The sequence below is a fragment of the Falco naumanni genome, chromosome 7 (assembly GCF_017639655.2).
Source record: "Falco naumanni isolate bFalNau1 chromosome 7, bFalNau1.pat, whole genome shotgun sequence".
Classification (NCBI taxonomy): domain Eukaryota; kingdom Metazoa; phylum Chordata; class Aves; order Falconiformes; family Falconidae; genus Falco; species Falco naumanni.
Window position 1 is genome coordinate 59,631,287 of NC_054060.1, and position 17,597 is coordinate 59,648,883.

General features: G+C 38.6%; 1 protein-coding gene across 9 annotated transcripts in view; it reads right to left on the reverse strand.

The window, feature by feature from the left end:
* Positions 1-328: 328 nt before the first annotated feature.
* Positions 329-17,597, reverse strand: part of HECTD1 (HECT domain E3 ubiquitin protein ligase 1) — a 64,606-nt gene continuing 47,337 nt past the window's right edge. For 8 of the 9 annotated variants that reach the window (XM_040601187.1, XM_040601182.1, XM_040601181.1 and 5 more), the window contains 16 exons: positions 17,007-17,140; positions 14,946-15,102; positions 13,873-14,095; positions 11,236-11,290; positions 10,824-11,006; positions 10,281-10,491; positions 10,113-10,198; positions 8,888-9,015; positions 5,987-6,188; positions 5,700-5,837; positions 4,837-5,444; positions 3,658-3,736; positions 3,476-3,569; positions 3,056-3,206; positions 1,705-1,849; positions 329-1,296 (listed from right to left, as the gene is read on the reverse strand). In XM_040601187.1, coding sequence (XP_040457121.1) covers positions 1,159-1,296; positions 1,705-1,849; positions 3,056-3,206; positions 3,476-3,569; positions 3,658-3,736; positions 4,837-5,444; positions 5,700-5,837; positions 5,987-6,188; positions 8,888-9,015; positions 10,113-10,198; positions 10,281-10,491; positions 10,824-11,006; positions 11,236-11,290; positions 13,873-14,095; positions 14,946-15,102; positions 17,007-17,140 — 2,732 coding nt within the window. In that variant the 3' untranslated portion in view covers positions 329-1,158. The remainder of the gene's footprint in view (positions 1,297-1,704; positions 1,850-3,055; positions 3,207-3,475; positions 3,570-3,657; positions 3,737-4,836; positions 5,445-5,699; positions 5,838-5,986; positions 6,189-8,887; positions 9,016-10,112; positions 10,199-10,280; positions 10,492-10,823; positions 11,007-11,235; positions 11,291-13,872; positions 14,096-14,945; positions 15,103-17,006; positions 17,141-17,597) is intronic. The other variant, XM_040601185.1, reaches the window with a different exon arrangement.

Here is a 17,597-nt window from a genome sequence, read left to right on the forward strand (position 1 = left end):
ACTCCACCTCCAGTGAAGCTGAATCAGCTGCATCATTTGACCCAGTTTTTATTCCAATATAATGAGGAACTATAACCTCAGGTCACATGGGCCCACGGCAGAGCACCAGAAACTGCCACATGCAGTGTTACCGCTGCCAGGCTAGTTCTTAAAAAGCTGCACTGTGTGATTTTGAGAAGATCTGAGCACAGAGATAAAGTTTGTGAGATCAATTATCGCCACATAGTTCTTTTAAACCTTGAAAAAAACTATGGCACATTATTCAGAACGTGTACAAACATCTAATAACATATGAGTATTAACGAAGTATTCAGAGGAGACAGTTTGATATGTTGCAAACATTTTAATGATTACCTTTGAGCTTACACATTGGGTGGTTTCTTTTAAACTTCAAACTGCAACAAGTTAAATAAATGTTTATAATATACAAAGAAAGTACAACCAAAAGTAAAACTTGCTTTAAGTGTGCCTTGCACTAGGAACCAGTGTTTTTTTGTTTTTTTAATAGCTTTATCATTGAGCTGCACAAACACACTTAAGGATTTGATCTTTATAGCAGGGCATTTGAGAAATCAAAATATATTCCCACTTGAAAGAAGGGGAAAAAAAAAAAAAGTTGTGCATGATTATATGCAAAAACCTGCTAAAATACTCCAATAGTGCAGGCACCATTAAAAAAAGAAAAGGCTGGAGATGCCCATTAACTCTAAGTTTTAAGGAAGCAAGTTTCTGACCAGTTAGCTTAAAGCCAGCAAAACAGGGATCAGTGATGGCAACTGTAGTGTACAAGGTATTAAATGACAAACTTTACACAAATACACTGTTAGAAATTTGTATCAGTGAACACTGAAAATCTGATGATCTGTTCTTTGGAACAGTCAAACAGACCCACCTTAATTCCCAGTTGTGCAAGCCCTTGAAGCATCACACAGTGTTCTGTGCCAATTTCTTGCTGGCTGTGTAGTTACAAGGATTTATTTTGTCATTAGCAGCTAACAAACTTATTCCACATGTTTCTAAAGCCTCACAGGTGAAAAAAAAGGCAAGTCTCATCAGAGCACAGCGTGGAGATCGTATTTTTTTTTTTTGCACACAAACACAAGAGGCTTCACTAGTATCAAAAAACACCTTCTCACGTCCCATGTTGCAGTCAGCGGCTCAGTTGAGGTGGAAGCCTTTCTCCATGGTAGCAGCCAGCAGGCGCTCTCTCATGATCTCCTCGGAAGAATACTCGGGCAACTTCAGGTAATGCACACACGTATTCACGGATGGATAACTTGCATCTGTAGCATCAACCTGAGGAAAAGAAAGAATTTTTTTTACTGCAGTTGTTCACAGTGCTCGATATGGAAGTTGGAAGGCATTTACTGCATACGTAACACCAGTCATCAAAACAGCACCGTCAGGAAAGCTACAGACCAACTTATAAATATATTTATGTTATAATATATATTTATTATACATATTAATATATATAAATATATTTATATTATAAATATGTCCGTTAATCTTTCATAGGCCAATATGAAGTCAGAGAGCAGACCCAAAACAGAGGTCAGTACTGAAAGCTTAGCATGGTGTCATACATTAAAAAAACACCAAACCAACCCAAAAACCCAACCCAGTGTTATTTCTTTACTGTTACAACTGTTACACTCAAAAGCCGAAATAGCTGGCTTGAAGGGCAACCTGGAGAAGCTGTACCTTGCGTACAACAGTGAGCCGGGGATGTAGGTTTGCCAGGCCTCCTGGTGGGAGTGTGGAACAACCAGTGGTGAACTGGAGAAAAGCCTTCCTTTCATCCGAAGACATACCGCATAAGACTCTCACAAATCGAAGGAATCCAGGGCTTAAAATAAATTAAAATAATTAGTTATGATAACATTACAAGAGAGTGGCTTTTTTAATGTCCCTTAACTTGAGACAGTACAATTACAATCTTTAGTCATGTCTAAGCAGGAAGATTCTAGTGCCTGTTCAGTATTGAGTTAATAAAACATCATAAAAGCCACAAAAATACTTCTGTAATCTCCTTGCTGAGTATTACACATGAAAAATGTAGGTAAATAAGAACTTTTCTCCATACTTATCTTGGAGTGTTATTTGGGTACCTTGTATACGAACGGGTAGAGAAGCAGATATAGCTCAAACGTATTATATGGGAAAAATCCAACTGACTACAATCCAAGACTTTTCCTGTACTTCTGCAGTATACAGCCTCTTCAATTTATCTCTGATTTCAGTTATACGGTGTTAAAGACCCCGAGGTGAAAAAAATCCAAAAAAAAGCGTAACAGACTACAACAGACCTCCAGACACCACTGCTTTCATCCATATCAGCCCCAGGAATGGGGGGGATGAGAGCATGAAGCAAGCACAGCCTGCTGAAATACACCCTCGGGTATCAGGCACTGTTATCTCAGCTGCATCTCTGCATGCAGGGCAGGGTCAACAGAAGAATCGCTCCACACAGCATCTCAGACTGATTAGGATATTTCAGCATGCTTCTACTAATGCAGCTCCAGAAGTAACTTGTGTAATTGCTACAAAACATGACGAGCAGCAGAAAACCCAAACCCAAGAAATTCCCAAAACGTCGAGACTACCTCCTGACAGCCAATCACCAGTGTATTTGTTCCCTGCATAGTACGTTTTCTTTTTTAACTACACTTGAGGAGAAAGAAACAGGAAATAAGGGACAGGTAACAACTATACCCAACTGAACAGAAATTATAACCACCACCTAAGACGAAAGTAAAAACTCTGAAATGCTGTTTTCAATAGCCTGTATTAGCTGCCATTACGTTTCTACTAGTTGTTTTCATTTTAGTATCTTAATTTTTTTTATCCTCTCTGATCACAAAAACACTGAGTACCTTTTAACCTATATGTTGTAACATACATTGTTATTTCATGTTGTTTTAGACAATCACTTGCCCTTCAGTGACCACCAATCCCATTCAATTTAGCATCTTCATCTAATGAACATTCTGGACATCTTGTCACTGAATGTATCTTTTAGATACTATTTAAAAATCACTCAGAATATAAGTACCTATCTCGTGTATATCCCAGTTTAGGTTCAGTATAATTGATAATATCCTCAGCTGCCCAAGAAGGTGATTGATTTCCACAAAGAATCATCTGAACTTCTTCATGGCTGAAGGAACTCAGCTTCTCCATTGGAAAGACTCTGTTGAAGCCATCTTTAATTTACACAAGATACAGTCATAAACATAAGTAAAAAATAACGTCAGCATTTCAATTGTATTTTAATCAAGCTAGAATCAATCAACAGTTTCTTAATTACGGTAAACAGAACTAATGCAAAGGTGTTAGGAAATTAATGTCTTACCTATTGCATTCAGTTTGTTTTTGAAAGCCATTGTATGCCACCACTTTAAACCAGCACACCCTGAACACCAATTAGTCCACCCACCCAACCACATATATATTCCTCCACATTTAAAATTACCTCTGAATGCCTCCATCTGTTTCTGTATACCAGTATGCATGCAGAAGTCAAACATGAGATCTACATATTCCTCTGCATTATCCATTGTTACAGTCTGCAAAGACAATAGATAAATACTGTAAGAGTTCACTTTGCTTTAGAGTTACTGCTGTTGAAATAGTAGAAGTAGGTAGTTCCCTTACCTCATCTTCACCACCGGGCTTGAGATCCACAGCTGTAAACCCATACACTTTAGATGAAGGGCAAAACTGAAAATTTAGACTTCAAAATACAAAGACAGTTACTAATCACAAACAAACCTGATACAGCTTTTGCAAACACACCAGATTTAAAAACGACACCCCACACACCCAAAAGCATTTCACTACATTTCAAACCACTGTTTGTGAATCATTTTGTATACACATGAACAGTGGTACCACAGTGCAGAACTACAATTAGTAATGAACTACACAGATAATGCATCTTTCAGATCTATGGTATGTGCATGTGCATACTCACCCACTATTTCTTCGGATTTGATAAAGATATTAAACTTTATGAAAATTTTCAATGGTTACCAGCTTCACAACTACTTCAAATTGTTTAAATTCAGTTCACAGACTCAAAAATTGCTTTACGTTGGTTTCCAGCACTAACAGTTATAGGGACACTTAACGTATCGGACATGGAGGCCCTTCAACGGTGCTACTCGCTTTCCCTCTCTAACAAGCCACAGTCAGTTCCGCAGGGCCGTAAGCAATCACCAACCACGCAATCCTTGTGGCACAACATGATTTTAACAAATAATCCGTAACATTAATGGAAGAAGAACTACTGTTGTTTCAAAAGGAGTAACTCAAAATCACAAAGGTTGATATCCTGACACAAGTTTACACTGGTATGAGCGCTTTTATGTCTTTGACATTTGCTAAAACTTAGCACACAAAATGTTCTGCTTAACATGGATTCAAACACTGGCCTGCATGTCTATTAACAGGATCTGAAATTTCATCTGTCCTCTTTAAAAAGTTCTCCAAAAAACTTGATAGATGTCAATAGTCATCACAGCAAAGAGATTACCGATTGACACTTTTCTAAAGGTCTTCACAAGTATTTGTGTGTTTCTAGAGTCACACAGCATTGCGGTGAAGCCACACTTGAGCTTAAACCTCAGGAAACTGACCAAGCAAGAACAGAAAATCCTCAAACTAAGGAACAAGAACATAGCTACAGATGTCAAACTGGATCTCGCAGCATATTTCAATGATTCTCCCTTGCAATGATACTATTTAAAATGAAGAAATCTTCATTTTTAATTATACACTTTGACAATTGTCTCTAACACAACGCTGCGTATTTATAAATACAAAAACTCTTACCCCAAATCCTCTATGCTAAGTGGAGGCCCCGAACCTGATGGATTTTTCAGCATTAATTCCTGTAGTTTTGTGTTCTTTTCATCTTCTGACAGACTTTTGTTGCTTAAAATTTGGCGCCTTTTAATTGCAAGGTCCTTTATTTCTTTTAGAAACCTAGCTCTATGTGGATTTACTAATTCAAAGTCTTCCCATGTTAAAATTCCATTAAACCAGGCGGGAGGTTTAGGTTTTGGTGGATCGAGAATAAATTCCGATTTGGAGTCTTCTTCCAAACTTCCTACTGACAAGGAATCATGCCCTTCTTCTGTAGAAGCCTCCGACTGACTTTCAGTACAGTGCAAGTCTCTGTCACCCCGTGACTCATAAATCAACTTACTCATGTTACTTTTGATGTCCCCCATACACATGAGTTTAAAAAAAGGCTTAGAAATCGGTAAATCCACAAGTCTATTGTCCTGAATGCATTTAGCCAAGAAAATTCCAAGGAAATGAAAGAGTTTGGTTATTCTTTCAAGTTCATCACTGTCTTGTGGGAATGGTGCTGTGAAGAGTCCACATGACCTCTGTACATAGTAGCCAGGGGGTTTCAATCCACCACCAATATCAACCTGATTTAGGAGACACACAGAAAAAAGTTGACATCGTTCAAGGTGAATTTAATCACCTATCTGTGCTGTTTAAGTTACTACATTCTACTTCTCTGTTAAAAAGAGAAGAGGTAAGCAAGCAAGCTGTGGAGCAGAGTGGTCATTCTTGACCGCAATGAGTGGCTGCTCACTGATCACGCGTTCTTTCCTTCATGGACATCTAGCTCATTTTTCTTTTAAACAAGTACTCAGTTTAAAATGCAAATTGAAATATACCTGACGAGACTCATCATCTGGAAAATCATCATCACAAAGCCAAGCTCCCAAATCTGTCCTCTGAAACTCCGCTGCCACCAATGCGTAAAATTCCAAGGTAGGACCCAGGCCTGTTCCTTCCTCCCCTAAAAACTCAACCTAGAAAAACATACGGAACGTTAGGAATGAAAGGAATGAAAGGAAGTCCCAGTGAAATGGTCAGTGTTGGTCACGGAACAGGATATTCAGTATCCCAGGCAGTTAGAAATAGCTATCTAACCTTGTTCTGCTAGGCAGATATGCTTTACCTCTAGAACAGATTTTCTGTCTGCATGAATCTGCATGACATTTTCTGCCCATTCCATCAAGGATTCACCTCGCGGAACTTTCACTCTTTCATGTTTGAGGCGTCCAACTCTGAATTCTCCTGGATCATCACGTCGCACTGTGCTTGTGGTCCTTGTCCGTTCAACAGTGGCTTCACGTCTGTTCTGTAGCCATACAATTGCTCTGGAAAAAAATGAAAACCATTTGTTTTAAAGCTTCAATGTCCACCAGCACAAAAACTTGAAAGTAGCCACTACGAAAACATTACCTTGTTAAGTACTAATTAAAAATAATAAATAAATCAGAAGGAGGTAAATCTACACACTGAAGTATTTCTCAGAAATATCTGAAATGCCCAAATACGGGCTGCTTTGTAGTTTATGAGTTTAGAAAACTAAATAATTTTTAATTACTATGAAGAGCCAGCCATAAACTTCTGATGTAATTGATACCACCAATGACAACATACAATTCTTGACCTGAATTACTACAGTTTTCAAATTACAGTGGAATGAACAGACAGCAGCATTTACTGTAGTACTTCTTCATCACAGATGCTCAAAACTGTTTATAGACGCTTGTTACAACTTCTGTTACATACTGCAAGGCAGTTGTACATCACCCCATTGATACCCACCAAGTTTTACAGCAAGTTTTACTTACATAAACACTTATTAGAGAAAGACAGAAGCAAAGCTGAAGTGCAATCACACACATACAGACCCGTATCAGTGAAGGAAGAGCAGCCGCCTCTAATAGCAGTACTTACATGAAGTCAAAAGTTCAAAATTCTTTTATGTGTTGTCAGCTACGCAGCAATAAACTACAAAGCTACCATCTGTTGGTTGTTTTGCCAGTATGGTCAAGTGTCCTGACACAGACTGAAAGTGTACACACCCAGGTGCCCACATGCATATACACACAGAGTTCATCTGGAGTCTATGAGTTTTAAGAACTATTTCCAGTATTTTAAGAGCTTAAGAAAGCTCTTTTACTCAGCAAGTAAATACTACACAATGTTTCCTGAAAGATCTCTTTAAAACACAGGTTTTTCTAAAACATTACCTTTTTTCAAAAGAAAAACAAGAAAGCAACACATGGTCCAGTTTTTTGGACTATTTTTCTGTAGAAGTTCAATTTTTCCATACTAAGATTTAAACTCATGCATTGCAAGACAATACCTTTTCTTCTTCTCTTCAAATGCCTCATTTTACACTCTCCATGAGGCATTTCTACTGCGTATTACACACAACAGCAATTTTTGCAGCTCACTGCCTACACTTCTTCCTCTTTGGAAAACAAACAAGTGAACAAAAAGTGCCAGGGAAACCCACAAAAACTAACCCTTCCTTCTCATTACATAAAAGCAAACTTCCAAAAAGGTTTACACTGTCTACATACTCTCAAGGTAATTGCTGCTGCAATCAAAATATTAAGGATTCCTAGGTAACAAAGCACTTCAGAGGTTATCCTTAAATATTTTAAGGCCTGGTTTTGTTATAGTTTCATTAAGCAGCTAATACAAACCTTTGAAACAGCATCTTTTTGTTAGATATTGTCTATTTTTTTTTAAGACTGTAGTGAATTAAAAATAAATGAACCAAAACAAGCAATCACCAAACCACTGTAGGAACTATAAAAATAAAACATATGTTCTTTGGTTATGTTTTCAAAAAACATTTAATTCACATTTATTTTCAGGATATTTTCTCTGTTGTTTCTTACTCCTTTACGCAATGAACTGCAACCCAGTCACTGCCTGATAGGACAACCCAGCTAGAGGTACACAAGCAAGTCTTCAGCTGAAGTTGAAAAATGTACTTTCTTCAAAGGAACTTCCTGAAGAGTATCAAACAGAGGACGGGCTACTCAGCATAAGCTTCTGTCATGGTTTAACCTGGCAGGCAGCTAAACACCACAATGCTGCTTGCTCACCCCCAACTCCCCCGTGGGACAGGGGAGAGAACTGGGGGGAAAAAGTAAAATCTTTGGGTTGCAATAAAGACATTTTAATAGGAGAGAAAAGAGGGAAAATAATACTAATAAATAAATGATAATCATGATAAAATAATTAGTGATCCACAATACAGCTGCTTACTACCTGCTGACCTATGTCCAGCCAGTTCTGAGCAGTTTTGGTATTTCCTAATATCCAATCTAAACCTCCCTGCTGCAACCTGAGGCCATCTCCTCTTGTCCTGTCACTAGTTACCTAAGAGAAGAGACCTACCTCCACCTGACTACAACCTCCTTTTGGGTAGGTGTAGAGAGCAATAATGCTCCCCCTGAGCCTCCCCTTCTCCAGACTAAACAATCCCCGTTCCCTCAGCTGTTCCTCAGCAGAGCCTGCAGCGCTGCGTGGGGCTGGTGTGACCCATGTGCAGGACTCGGCACTGAGCCTTGTTGAACCTCATACAACCACCCTTGGCCCATGGGTCCAGCCTGCCCAGATCCCTCTGCAGAGCCTGCCTGCCCCCAGCAGATCAACACTGCCCCCCAGCTTGGTGTCATCTGCAAACTCACTGAGGGTGCACTCCATCCCCTCATCCAGATCAACTGTAAAAATACTAAACAGACCTGGTGCCAATACTGAGCCCCGGGGAACACCACTTGTGACCAGCCACCAGCTGGGTGTAACTCCATCCACCACCACTCCCTGGGCTCAACTGTTCAACCAGCTTTTTACCCAGCGTAGAGTACACCCATCCAAGCCATTTCTTCCCTCATCTTCCCTTTTTTTCTAATATCCAAAATGCTTTACATTTGGCAAACAAAATCTGTCTTGTTCTGTGAATCAGCAATTAAAAAAATTACTAATAAAAAGAAAGCAGCATTAGTTGAGGGGTTTTTTTTGTGTTTTGTTTTGTTTGGTTTTTTTTTACCTTGATGCTCCAAATGCTGTGCATGTGAAGTACAACTGTCTTGTTTCAAATGGAATTAAGAAAGGACACTTGCTTGTTAGCTGCTCACACCAGTCTGGCAAAGCTCCACTTGCAAGAGCCAAGGGTTCCTGTAGTTTAATGCAAGGGAAAAAAATAAGTGTTTGTAATATTAGATTCATGTCATCCCAATAAATTTGTAACTAAGTACCTAGACACCCAATACACTCAAGTACAGAGTTTCCACCTGGGCTTGAGCAAGTGCCTCCTTTCTCAGCAACTGCCATTTATTTTATTTTTTTTAAATGCTATGAATGAGAAGTTCACAAAGTTTCTAGGAGTCAAGAGTGAACACAAAGCACTTCGGAACAAAGACACTACAAGCTGCAGTAAATCTCTGGGATCTGTACTACTCAAAAAACTGTGAGGAGATCTGAATATAGAATTAACTGGAAAGAATTGCTTCTGAGTTTTGCCCAAAAGTGATTAGATACTATGTCCTCAATGCAAGACGACACAAAAGAAACTTGGTAGTAGTAAAGTTGCTCCCCACTGAAATATTACTACAGTCCTTCCTAAAAAGCAAGTATAATATAAAAAGACTGCAGAAATGATTACTACAAAGATATTTAAGAATACGAAAAACTGAACTTTGTTTTAGTGAATAATCAGAGCAACATAATTAAAAAAAAACTCAAAAAGTACGTAAGGGTGAAGCAAGTCAAGAATCTTCATCATCTTTAAGTATTTTTTCTAACAAAAAAGTAGTTCTACTGAACATCTTGAAGTACTTGAACAACTACATCTTACAGTTTTCCTTTGAATGCATCTAACTGATCTGCTACCAATATGTTTTTTAAATGCCATTTTTGAAAGCTTTATGTGGAACATATAAACAACAAAATGTTTGTGAACCCTAACACAATTAATTGCCTTTGATACAATATCATCAGACAGACATAGGTACACTACGTTCTGTTTGGTGCAGAAAAAAATTATTCTCTATAATCAAAAGATAAAATTTATTATTTTTTTCTTGGTGTGTTTTATTCATACTAGTCTGTTTTTACAGAATTTACTCATACAAAATATAAGGAAGTAAGCGTCATATGAAGCAATTCAAAAGTCAAAATGGCAAAACCCCCTAACAATTCCAAAGAAAGTAAGGAATAAGAGTCTTAAAAACCATGTTACATATATACATTGTGCACTATACATTATGTAATACCTCAATCTGTTGCAGAATCTTTGTAGTAATTTTTTTGCTTGTGAATTCATCTGGTGGGAAGTTAAACTGAGGATGCTCATCCCCTTCTGAAAATAATCAAGAGAAAAATTTTCCTTTATTTTGTTTTCATTAAAACATTTAAGAAGCTCTGCTAGGTAACTAACTTACCTTCTTGAGCTGTTCGTGCTGTGTAAGGGTCACTAGCAACTATATACAAAATGCGAAGTAACTGCAGAACATCTTCTACTCCACAGGAGTTCTGCCCACTGCCAGCTTTGGCCTGAGGTTGTTCCTTAGCCAAACTAAGGATATCAGAATTTTGAAGAGTAGAAATGGCCCCTTGACTTAATCCAGACTTTGATCCATGCTCACAAAAATCCTGTAGAAGAATTGTTAAGAATGGAAACTGTATGCATTACTATATTTAGGATGGTGCACTCCAAGTTAATGATTTGAAAAATCAGGATGGTTACCATGTTCAACCTCAACACTTAGTTATATTGTGGATGGTTCAAATCATGATTCAAGTGTATTTTAACATGACCAAAAGACAGAAAAAAAAAAAACAGTAGCAAAACCTAAACTTGATATCGGCACGTGAACATTCAACTTTCCTATCCCTGTCATATCCCTCCTCCACAAGAATCTTTAAAGCTGCAAAACAAAGCACACAGCCATTCATAATAAAAAAGTTTGGATGCAGACATATACCTTGTATGCAGCTATGAGCTGGGAACAATTTCTGTTTTTCCTAATACTTTTATTAGTGCCGGTTAATTTCCAGTGGCGCAGGAAAGCTGAGTCTGCATTCTTCTGCAGGTAGGTTATCAAGTCATTCTTTGGTAATTCGTCAGTGCCAAGGTACTGCTCCACATGCTCTACTGACCAGCAACCCTACAACAGGAACCACCAAATGTTGGCTTTTCCTGATTGTAAAGTCTTCAAGATTTCACATGCATTACACACTGTCTTTTTTAAGGAGCATGCATTTACAAATATACTCACTCATATCCTTTCATCAGTAATCAAAAACTGTTAGTTTTTTTAATGTAGCATTTCAAAAACTGCAGTAAGATTTGTTTTGCTTTTGTCTGAACAGCCACAAAAACATACAAAGTCTTACCATTTTTCCACTTTCTTTCTCTTTATCAGAATCCTTCATTTCTCTGTACATGATTCTAGATACCAAAACAATGAGTTAATATTTCATACTCATAGCACATCCTCTAAATTCTGAAGTTATACATTGACTTGTTAGACATCAATGACATTTAGATAACATGATGTAAAACAGCAACAGCAGCTGTCCTTTGCTGCACAAAACATCTGGGATACCCTGACACAGCGAAGCTCTTAAACTCATATTTAATTTTCATGATGTCAATATTTATCTCGCAACACATTTAATTTAGGTTTCCTGAAGTAAGGTTTGAGTAATCAAACAACCCTGATTGTGCAAATTTCCCAAGCCAACTTTAGGTTCTTCACTACACGTGCATTACCTCTTTGAAATTTTGAAGTCCCAGGGTAGTTTGCCATGTATTAACTTAGGAGATATTTACAACTATTTCTCATGTTTTATAACTAGAAAACAGTTTTGTTACAGCACACAATTGTTGACCCAAGGCAACTCAGAAAACAGGTGCAATGTGTAAGCACTGCTGAAATCGGAAATACGAGGTTAAAAAACTGCAACCAACTTATTGCGGTTTTTGCTTTTGTGTAAGTCAGTTTTCTTGTAGGAACAAAGTTACATTGGTGTAGCAAATGGAAAATATGCACAATCATGTAGTCTTACAATTTCTGTCTATTATTTTAAAGCTAGTAAGGTCAAATAAGGGTAGAGAGAACAGCAGAAGTTGAAAGGGACCTCTGGAGACCTAGTCCAATACCCTTGCTCAAATGGCATATTTAAATGGAATTTCCCCTGTTTCAATTTGAGACATTTTATTCTTGTCCTTTTCACTTGTCACAACAAAGAAGAGTCTTCCCTATTCCTCCCATCAGGTGTTCATACACATTGGCAAGATCCCACAAAAGCCTTTTTTTCTCCAGGCTGGACAGTCGCAGGATCTCTCAGACTCTGTGTGACAAATGCTCCAGAGCCTTTAACCACCACAGCAGCCCTCTGCTGGATTCACACCACTGCCCGTATCTCTCCGGTACCGAGAAGCCCTGAACTGGACATCGCACTCCAGATGTGTCCCACCAGTGCTGAACAGAGGGGGAAGCTCACCTCCCTCAGCCCTCCTAATGCAGCCCAAGATGCTACTGACCACCTCTGCTGCCAGGTCTATAGCTGACTCGCATTCAATTTTATGCCCACCAGGACCCTCAGGACCTTTTCCGCCAAGCTGCTTCCCAGCCACCTGGCCCCCAGCCCGGACCAGCACATGCAGTTATTTTTCCCCAGCTGCCAGATTTTGCATTTCCCTTTGCAGAACTTCATGAAGTTCCTGTGTCCCGCTTTCTGCAGCCTGATGAGGTCTCTCAGAACGGTAGCACAATCATCTGGTGAAACAATGATTCCTCTCAGTTTCGCTTTGCCTGCAAGCTTGCCGAGGGTCTGCTCTGTCCCACCATGCAGCTCATTAATGCCGGAGTACCAACCCTTTGGGTACACCAGCTGGGCTTCACCGCCTGCAGGTTGATGGAGTCCATAACAACTGTCACAACCATCTAAGCTTGGCAGTTCAGGCCGTTTTCAGACACTATCTAGTCCATATTTTATTAGTTCACCAATGAGGGATAAAGTGTTGAAAGCCTTGCTGAAGTTGAGGGAAACAACATCTGCTGCCTTCTCCTCATCCACCGAGCTAGTCATCTTACTATCGAAGGCTATCAGGTTAAGTATCATTTCCTCTTCATAAATCCATGCTACCTACTTCCAGTCACCTTCTTGTCCTTCATTGTTTGAAAATGGTTTCCAGGGCTATTTTCATCACCTTTCCAAGGATGAAGGACAGCCTGACCAGTCCATAGTTCCCTAGATCTTTCTTGCCTTTGGGGAGACTGGAGTGACACTTGCTTTCCTCCAGTCCTCAGAAATGTCTCCCAGTCACCACGACCTTTCAAAGATAATCAAGAGTGGCCGGCTCCTGCAGGTGCATCCCACTGGGTCCCACAGACTCATGTTTCTTTAAGTGCTCCCTAACCTTTTGCCCTTCACATCTCCCACCAGATTCAACTCCAGATAGGCTTTGGCTTTCCTAACCCCATATCTTCATGCTGGGACAATGACTCTATATTCCTCCTGGGTCACTTCACCCTTCTTCCACCTCTTGCACACTTCCTTTTTATGTTTTGAGTTTTGCTGTGAGTTTCTTGTTCATCAATGCAGGTCTCCTACTGCTTCTGCCTGACATCCCACACACTGGGATGGATTGCACTTGGGTCTGGAGGAAGTGATCCTTGAAAAACCCATCACCTCTCCTTGGACCTCCCTTCTGTCTAAGATGATATCCCCATGGGATTCTTTCACACAGATCCCTAAACAGACCAAATTCTCCTCTCTTGGTCAATTGTTTGACTTTTGAAATATTGTGAACAAGTCACAGCTGAGCATTAGACATTATGGGTTTTTTTGTTTTGTAGTCACAGCACTAGCTATACAACCAGTAAGAACAACCTGACATAAATGGAAGAAAAAACTCTAGCATTGCTTCCTACACAGGAGGAAGAAAAAACTAACATTGTTTCACACCTGTTTCCTAACCAGTCACCGTGTTCTCTACACAGAATAACAAACTTGTAAGCTTACGTGTATGTTGGCTCCCAAATACGTCTAAGTTTGTCAGATTTCACATTGCCGTTACAGGAAAGCTGTAACAATTTCTGTACATAGTAAAAGATGGTAGACCGGAAGTTTGTTAGGGGCAATTCCACTTCTCGAGTTGTTCCGAGACCTGAAACTTTCAAGGTGAGTGCTAAACGTGGCGAAGGCATGCACTCAACCTCTTCCAGGAGTTCTGAATGAGGTGTACCTGCATGTAAAAAATCATTTGAGAAGCCATTAATACAGAAATATGTAAAGCATGACAAGTTGGCTCAAACAGTAATAAACTAGCTCAATAAGGAAGCGTGAAGAGTTCCTGCACACATGCCAAAGAGATGATCCTCAGTTCTAACTAGGAACTATATTTAAGGGCTGTAACTGCAGTACTTCTTTATGCCAGTAAAGCTAACAGGAATTTCTGAAATGCCTACTGATCCTTACATCTTCATAACATCCCCTTTAATATGACGACAGCACATGCATTCTTCTTTTCATACACAGCATCCTCCTGTTGTATTGACTCCTTTCAGTTCACCAAAATCAACAGTGGCTTGTTTCCACATAAGCTCAACCTACGTATTCCTTTCTGTAATGAGTACTGACTTCACCCACACTGCTGACCAAGAATGAACTAAAGATCAAGACGACAGGCGCTACGCTGCTGGTCATACCGACTGCTCAATCACCGTGTCAGCTTCCCCCCTGCCTCTGCTCTGGACTCTTTCAACAAGCCCTCTCCAACCAAATCTATTTTGGGTAGCTCAACACACAGATTGCTCTCTGCAGCTGGAACCAGACATAGCAAGACATCTATCACTAGTCCAAGTGAAATTCATGAGTATGCTTGTTTCACACAACATTTAATTTACTCTTCCCTCAATAACACTTGAAGTTGCAGAGGTAGACAAAACTCTCATTCAAACAGAGAAAAGCCATGCAGCCACAAAAGCATGTTGTACTGGTCAATAGTAATAGGATCCCCAAAGCCCAATGGACCCTTAACGGAGAGTCTCCATCCCAAAACCAGACCAACGATCACAAATGCCTTGTCAGCATACCTGGTGGAGGGATTTCTAGGTCAGTTGTCTGTTGAACATTAGTACGACCAGGTCTTGGGTCAAAAGCAGGAACCAGAGCAGAAAACTGCCTTTTCAATACATAATCATCATCCCATGTTCTTCTGCGGCCTCCTTTGGTTTCATACTCCTCTTCTTCCTAAAAAAAAAAAAAATAGTAGTTTTTTAGATTCTACTACAAAGAATCATTTGATCAAATACTTAACAGTCAGTTAGGGAATATAGCAGTTATGTAAACTAAAACTCACACAAAAAGATACCAAAGCTGGCACGTAACAGTATTATTTGCATTTAACTGGTCAAGCAGGAATCCAGAGAATTATCAAAACCACAGACATACGAAGATCCACATAAATGGGCTAACCTTACACCAGGTGTATCTACAGTTCTTGGAAAGAATGAAACTTTCCATGAAGCACCAAAATATAGGGAAATACAGACTACTGTAGACCAGCAAACTTGGCGTAGGTGTAGATGTTTTGTGTATTCCACAAAGTTTGGAATATCAACAATTCAAATAAATCAATGGTGTCAAAATAAACATAGTTTTTTTCTGAAAATAAGAAGTATTTTTTTGAATGTATACACATATATTGATATATAATGTATACACATTTTACCCAGAGATTAAATCAAATCCCAAAATAATGGCACTATTATGGCGAGAAGAAATCTAATTTTCAATAAGCTGTAACAAGTACTGCTTATGACTTTTCTACAACACGCTTTTAATCTGTTCAACTCCTCATTGATAAGAATTACATAGCGTATCCAAGGGAACAGAACTGGAACACAAGAAAGGAAAATTTTCTTTTCCAGATCCGATTCTTGCTGTGTAATCTTAAGTAAAGGCTAATTTAGCTATTTCTGCTTCTTCCTATGAACAATAATAGTAACTCCATGTAATAATTTCTGAGAAGTGATCAACAATCTACAACTAAGGTTACTTTTTGCATGTAGATCCACTTAAACAGTACTGGCTTTTCCATGCCTAACTTCACATCTTTATGCAGAAGGTGAAACAATGAAATATTCAGGAATATAACTGAATTTCTATTAAAAGCATAATCACTGTAGGTTAAAATGCTAATTTTTTGGTTCAAATGACTAAAAGTTTGCATATTAATTACAAGAGTAAGTTTCTATAAGTCCATAAAACAATATTTACATCTATGTAATAAACATTAAATCATCATTAGTGAAGTCTTAAATTTTTTCCTCTTAGACCTTGCAATATCCACTCTGATCACTTCAGTAGTGGTAGAAGACCAAGCGTTATTCATACCACTAAAGAACAACCAAATGAAAAGCCAGAACTCACAATAATGTAGGCAACAACCATGTGGACTAACCTGCTGGAGTCTGACTTGCCCTCCCCTTTTATTTTTTTAAGAGATAATTCCTCTGGCATATTTAATTATTACAGTTTACTTCACACAGCCCTACAGTTAAACATGCCCCAGAACTGTATAACCACAAAATTCAGCAGCCTACCCCCAAAGTTATACCATTTTATCAGCCAATAAACTACTGATCCATCATTTCTAGTCTGTCAGCTTGTCCCCAGGTTGGTTTAAAAATGTTAATTCTGGCTTATAAGGTCTCAGGGTGTGCTGGTGTTCAAAAACACTTTTCTGCGGAATAAATGTTTAAGGTGTGCAATCAGACTTCTACAGAAAGGGGACTGCCCCGTAAGTTGTCCTATCTAGTGAGGCCTTGCAATTTTATCACACCCACTTCAGTGCATGAGAAAACAGCTTTCTTAATACCCAATTATATGCAAGAATGGGGAAAAGGGACAATGAACTGTCTTTGTAAAGTAGTATTCAGTTTGCAGCCCCCAAAAAGTGTAACATGATTCTAACTTTGGCATTTACAAGTCTTAATGGGCAGGTACTCCAAACTAGTAGTCCAAAATCTAAATACATTTATTTTAATTAATGGGAAGACTATAGCTAGGACCCCATATCGTCAAAAGAATCTGTGGATTTTTAATACATCTGTTAGCCAATTAAGATATTATCTATGTTAACTATACTGTACCATAACTTCCTCATATTCTTGATCTTCTTGGTTATCATCTTCATTTTCGTCATCTTCTTCATCTGGTTCAGGTAGATCCTCATCATCATCTAACTCTGCCAACAGAGTACTAGCTCGGCAGCTATCAAGAAAATCTATAATACATATATATACACGTATTTACATACAGAACAAAAGCCAAGAATAACTTTTAAAGCAAAATTTTGAAAATTAAAGAACAGGAGCACTGGGAAGAGTGATAAAACAAATCTCACTTAAGCAAAAGACAGAACTAAAACACTGCTTATGGCATATTAAGATTAAAAGCTGTGATAAAAGCATACACCTGACAAACAGTCCAGGGGTCTAGTCAATAGCATAACTAACAAAAGAAGCACTTAACATTTGTATAATTGAGAGTGATCAGCAAGTGATCGGTTTCTCATTCGCTTATATCAAATGTTTCATAATTACACTTATTATAAATTACAAAAGATCACAAAAAATGGTACACAAATGTATACTGCTTCTATGTCTAATTAATTTAAGAACAGATTAGTGATGTAATTTCCACTGAGAATGTGTGGCTTAGACCTCAAGTTACAATGTAAA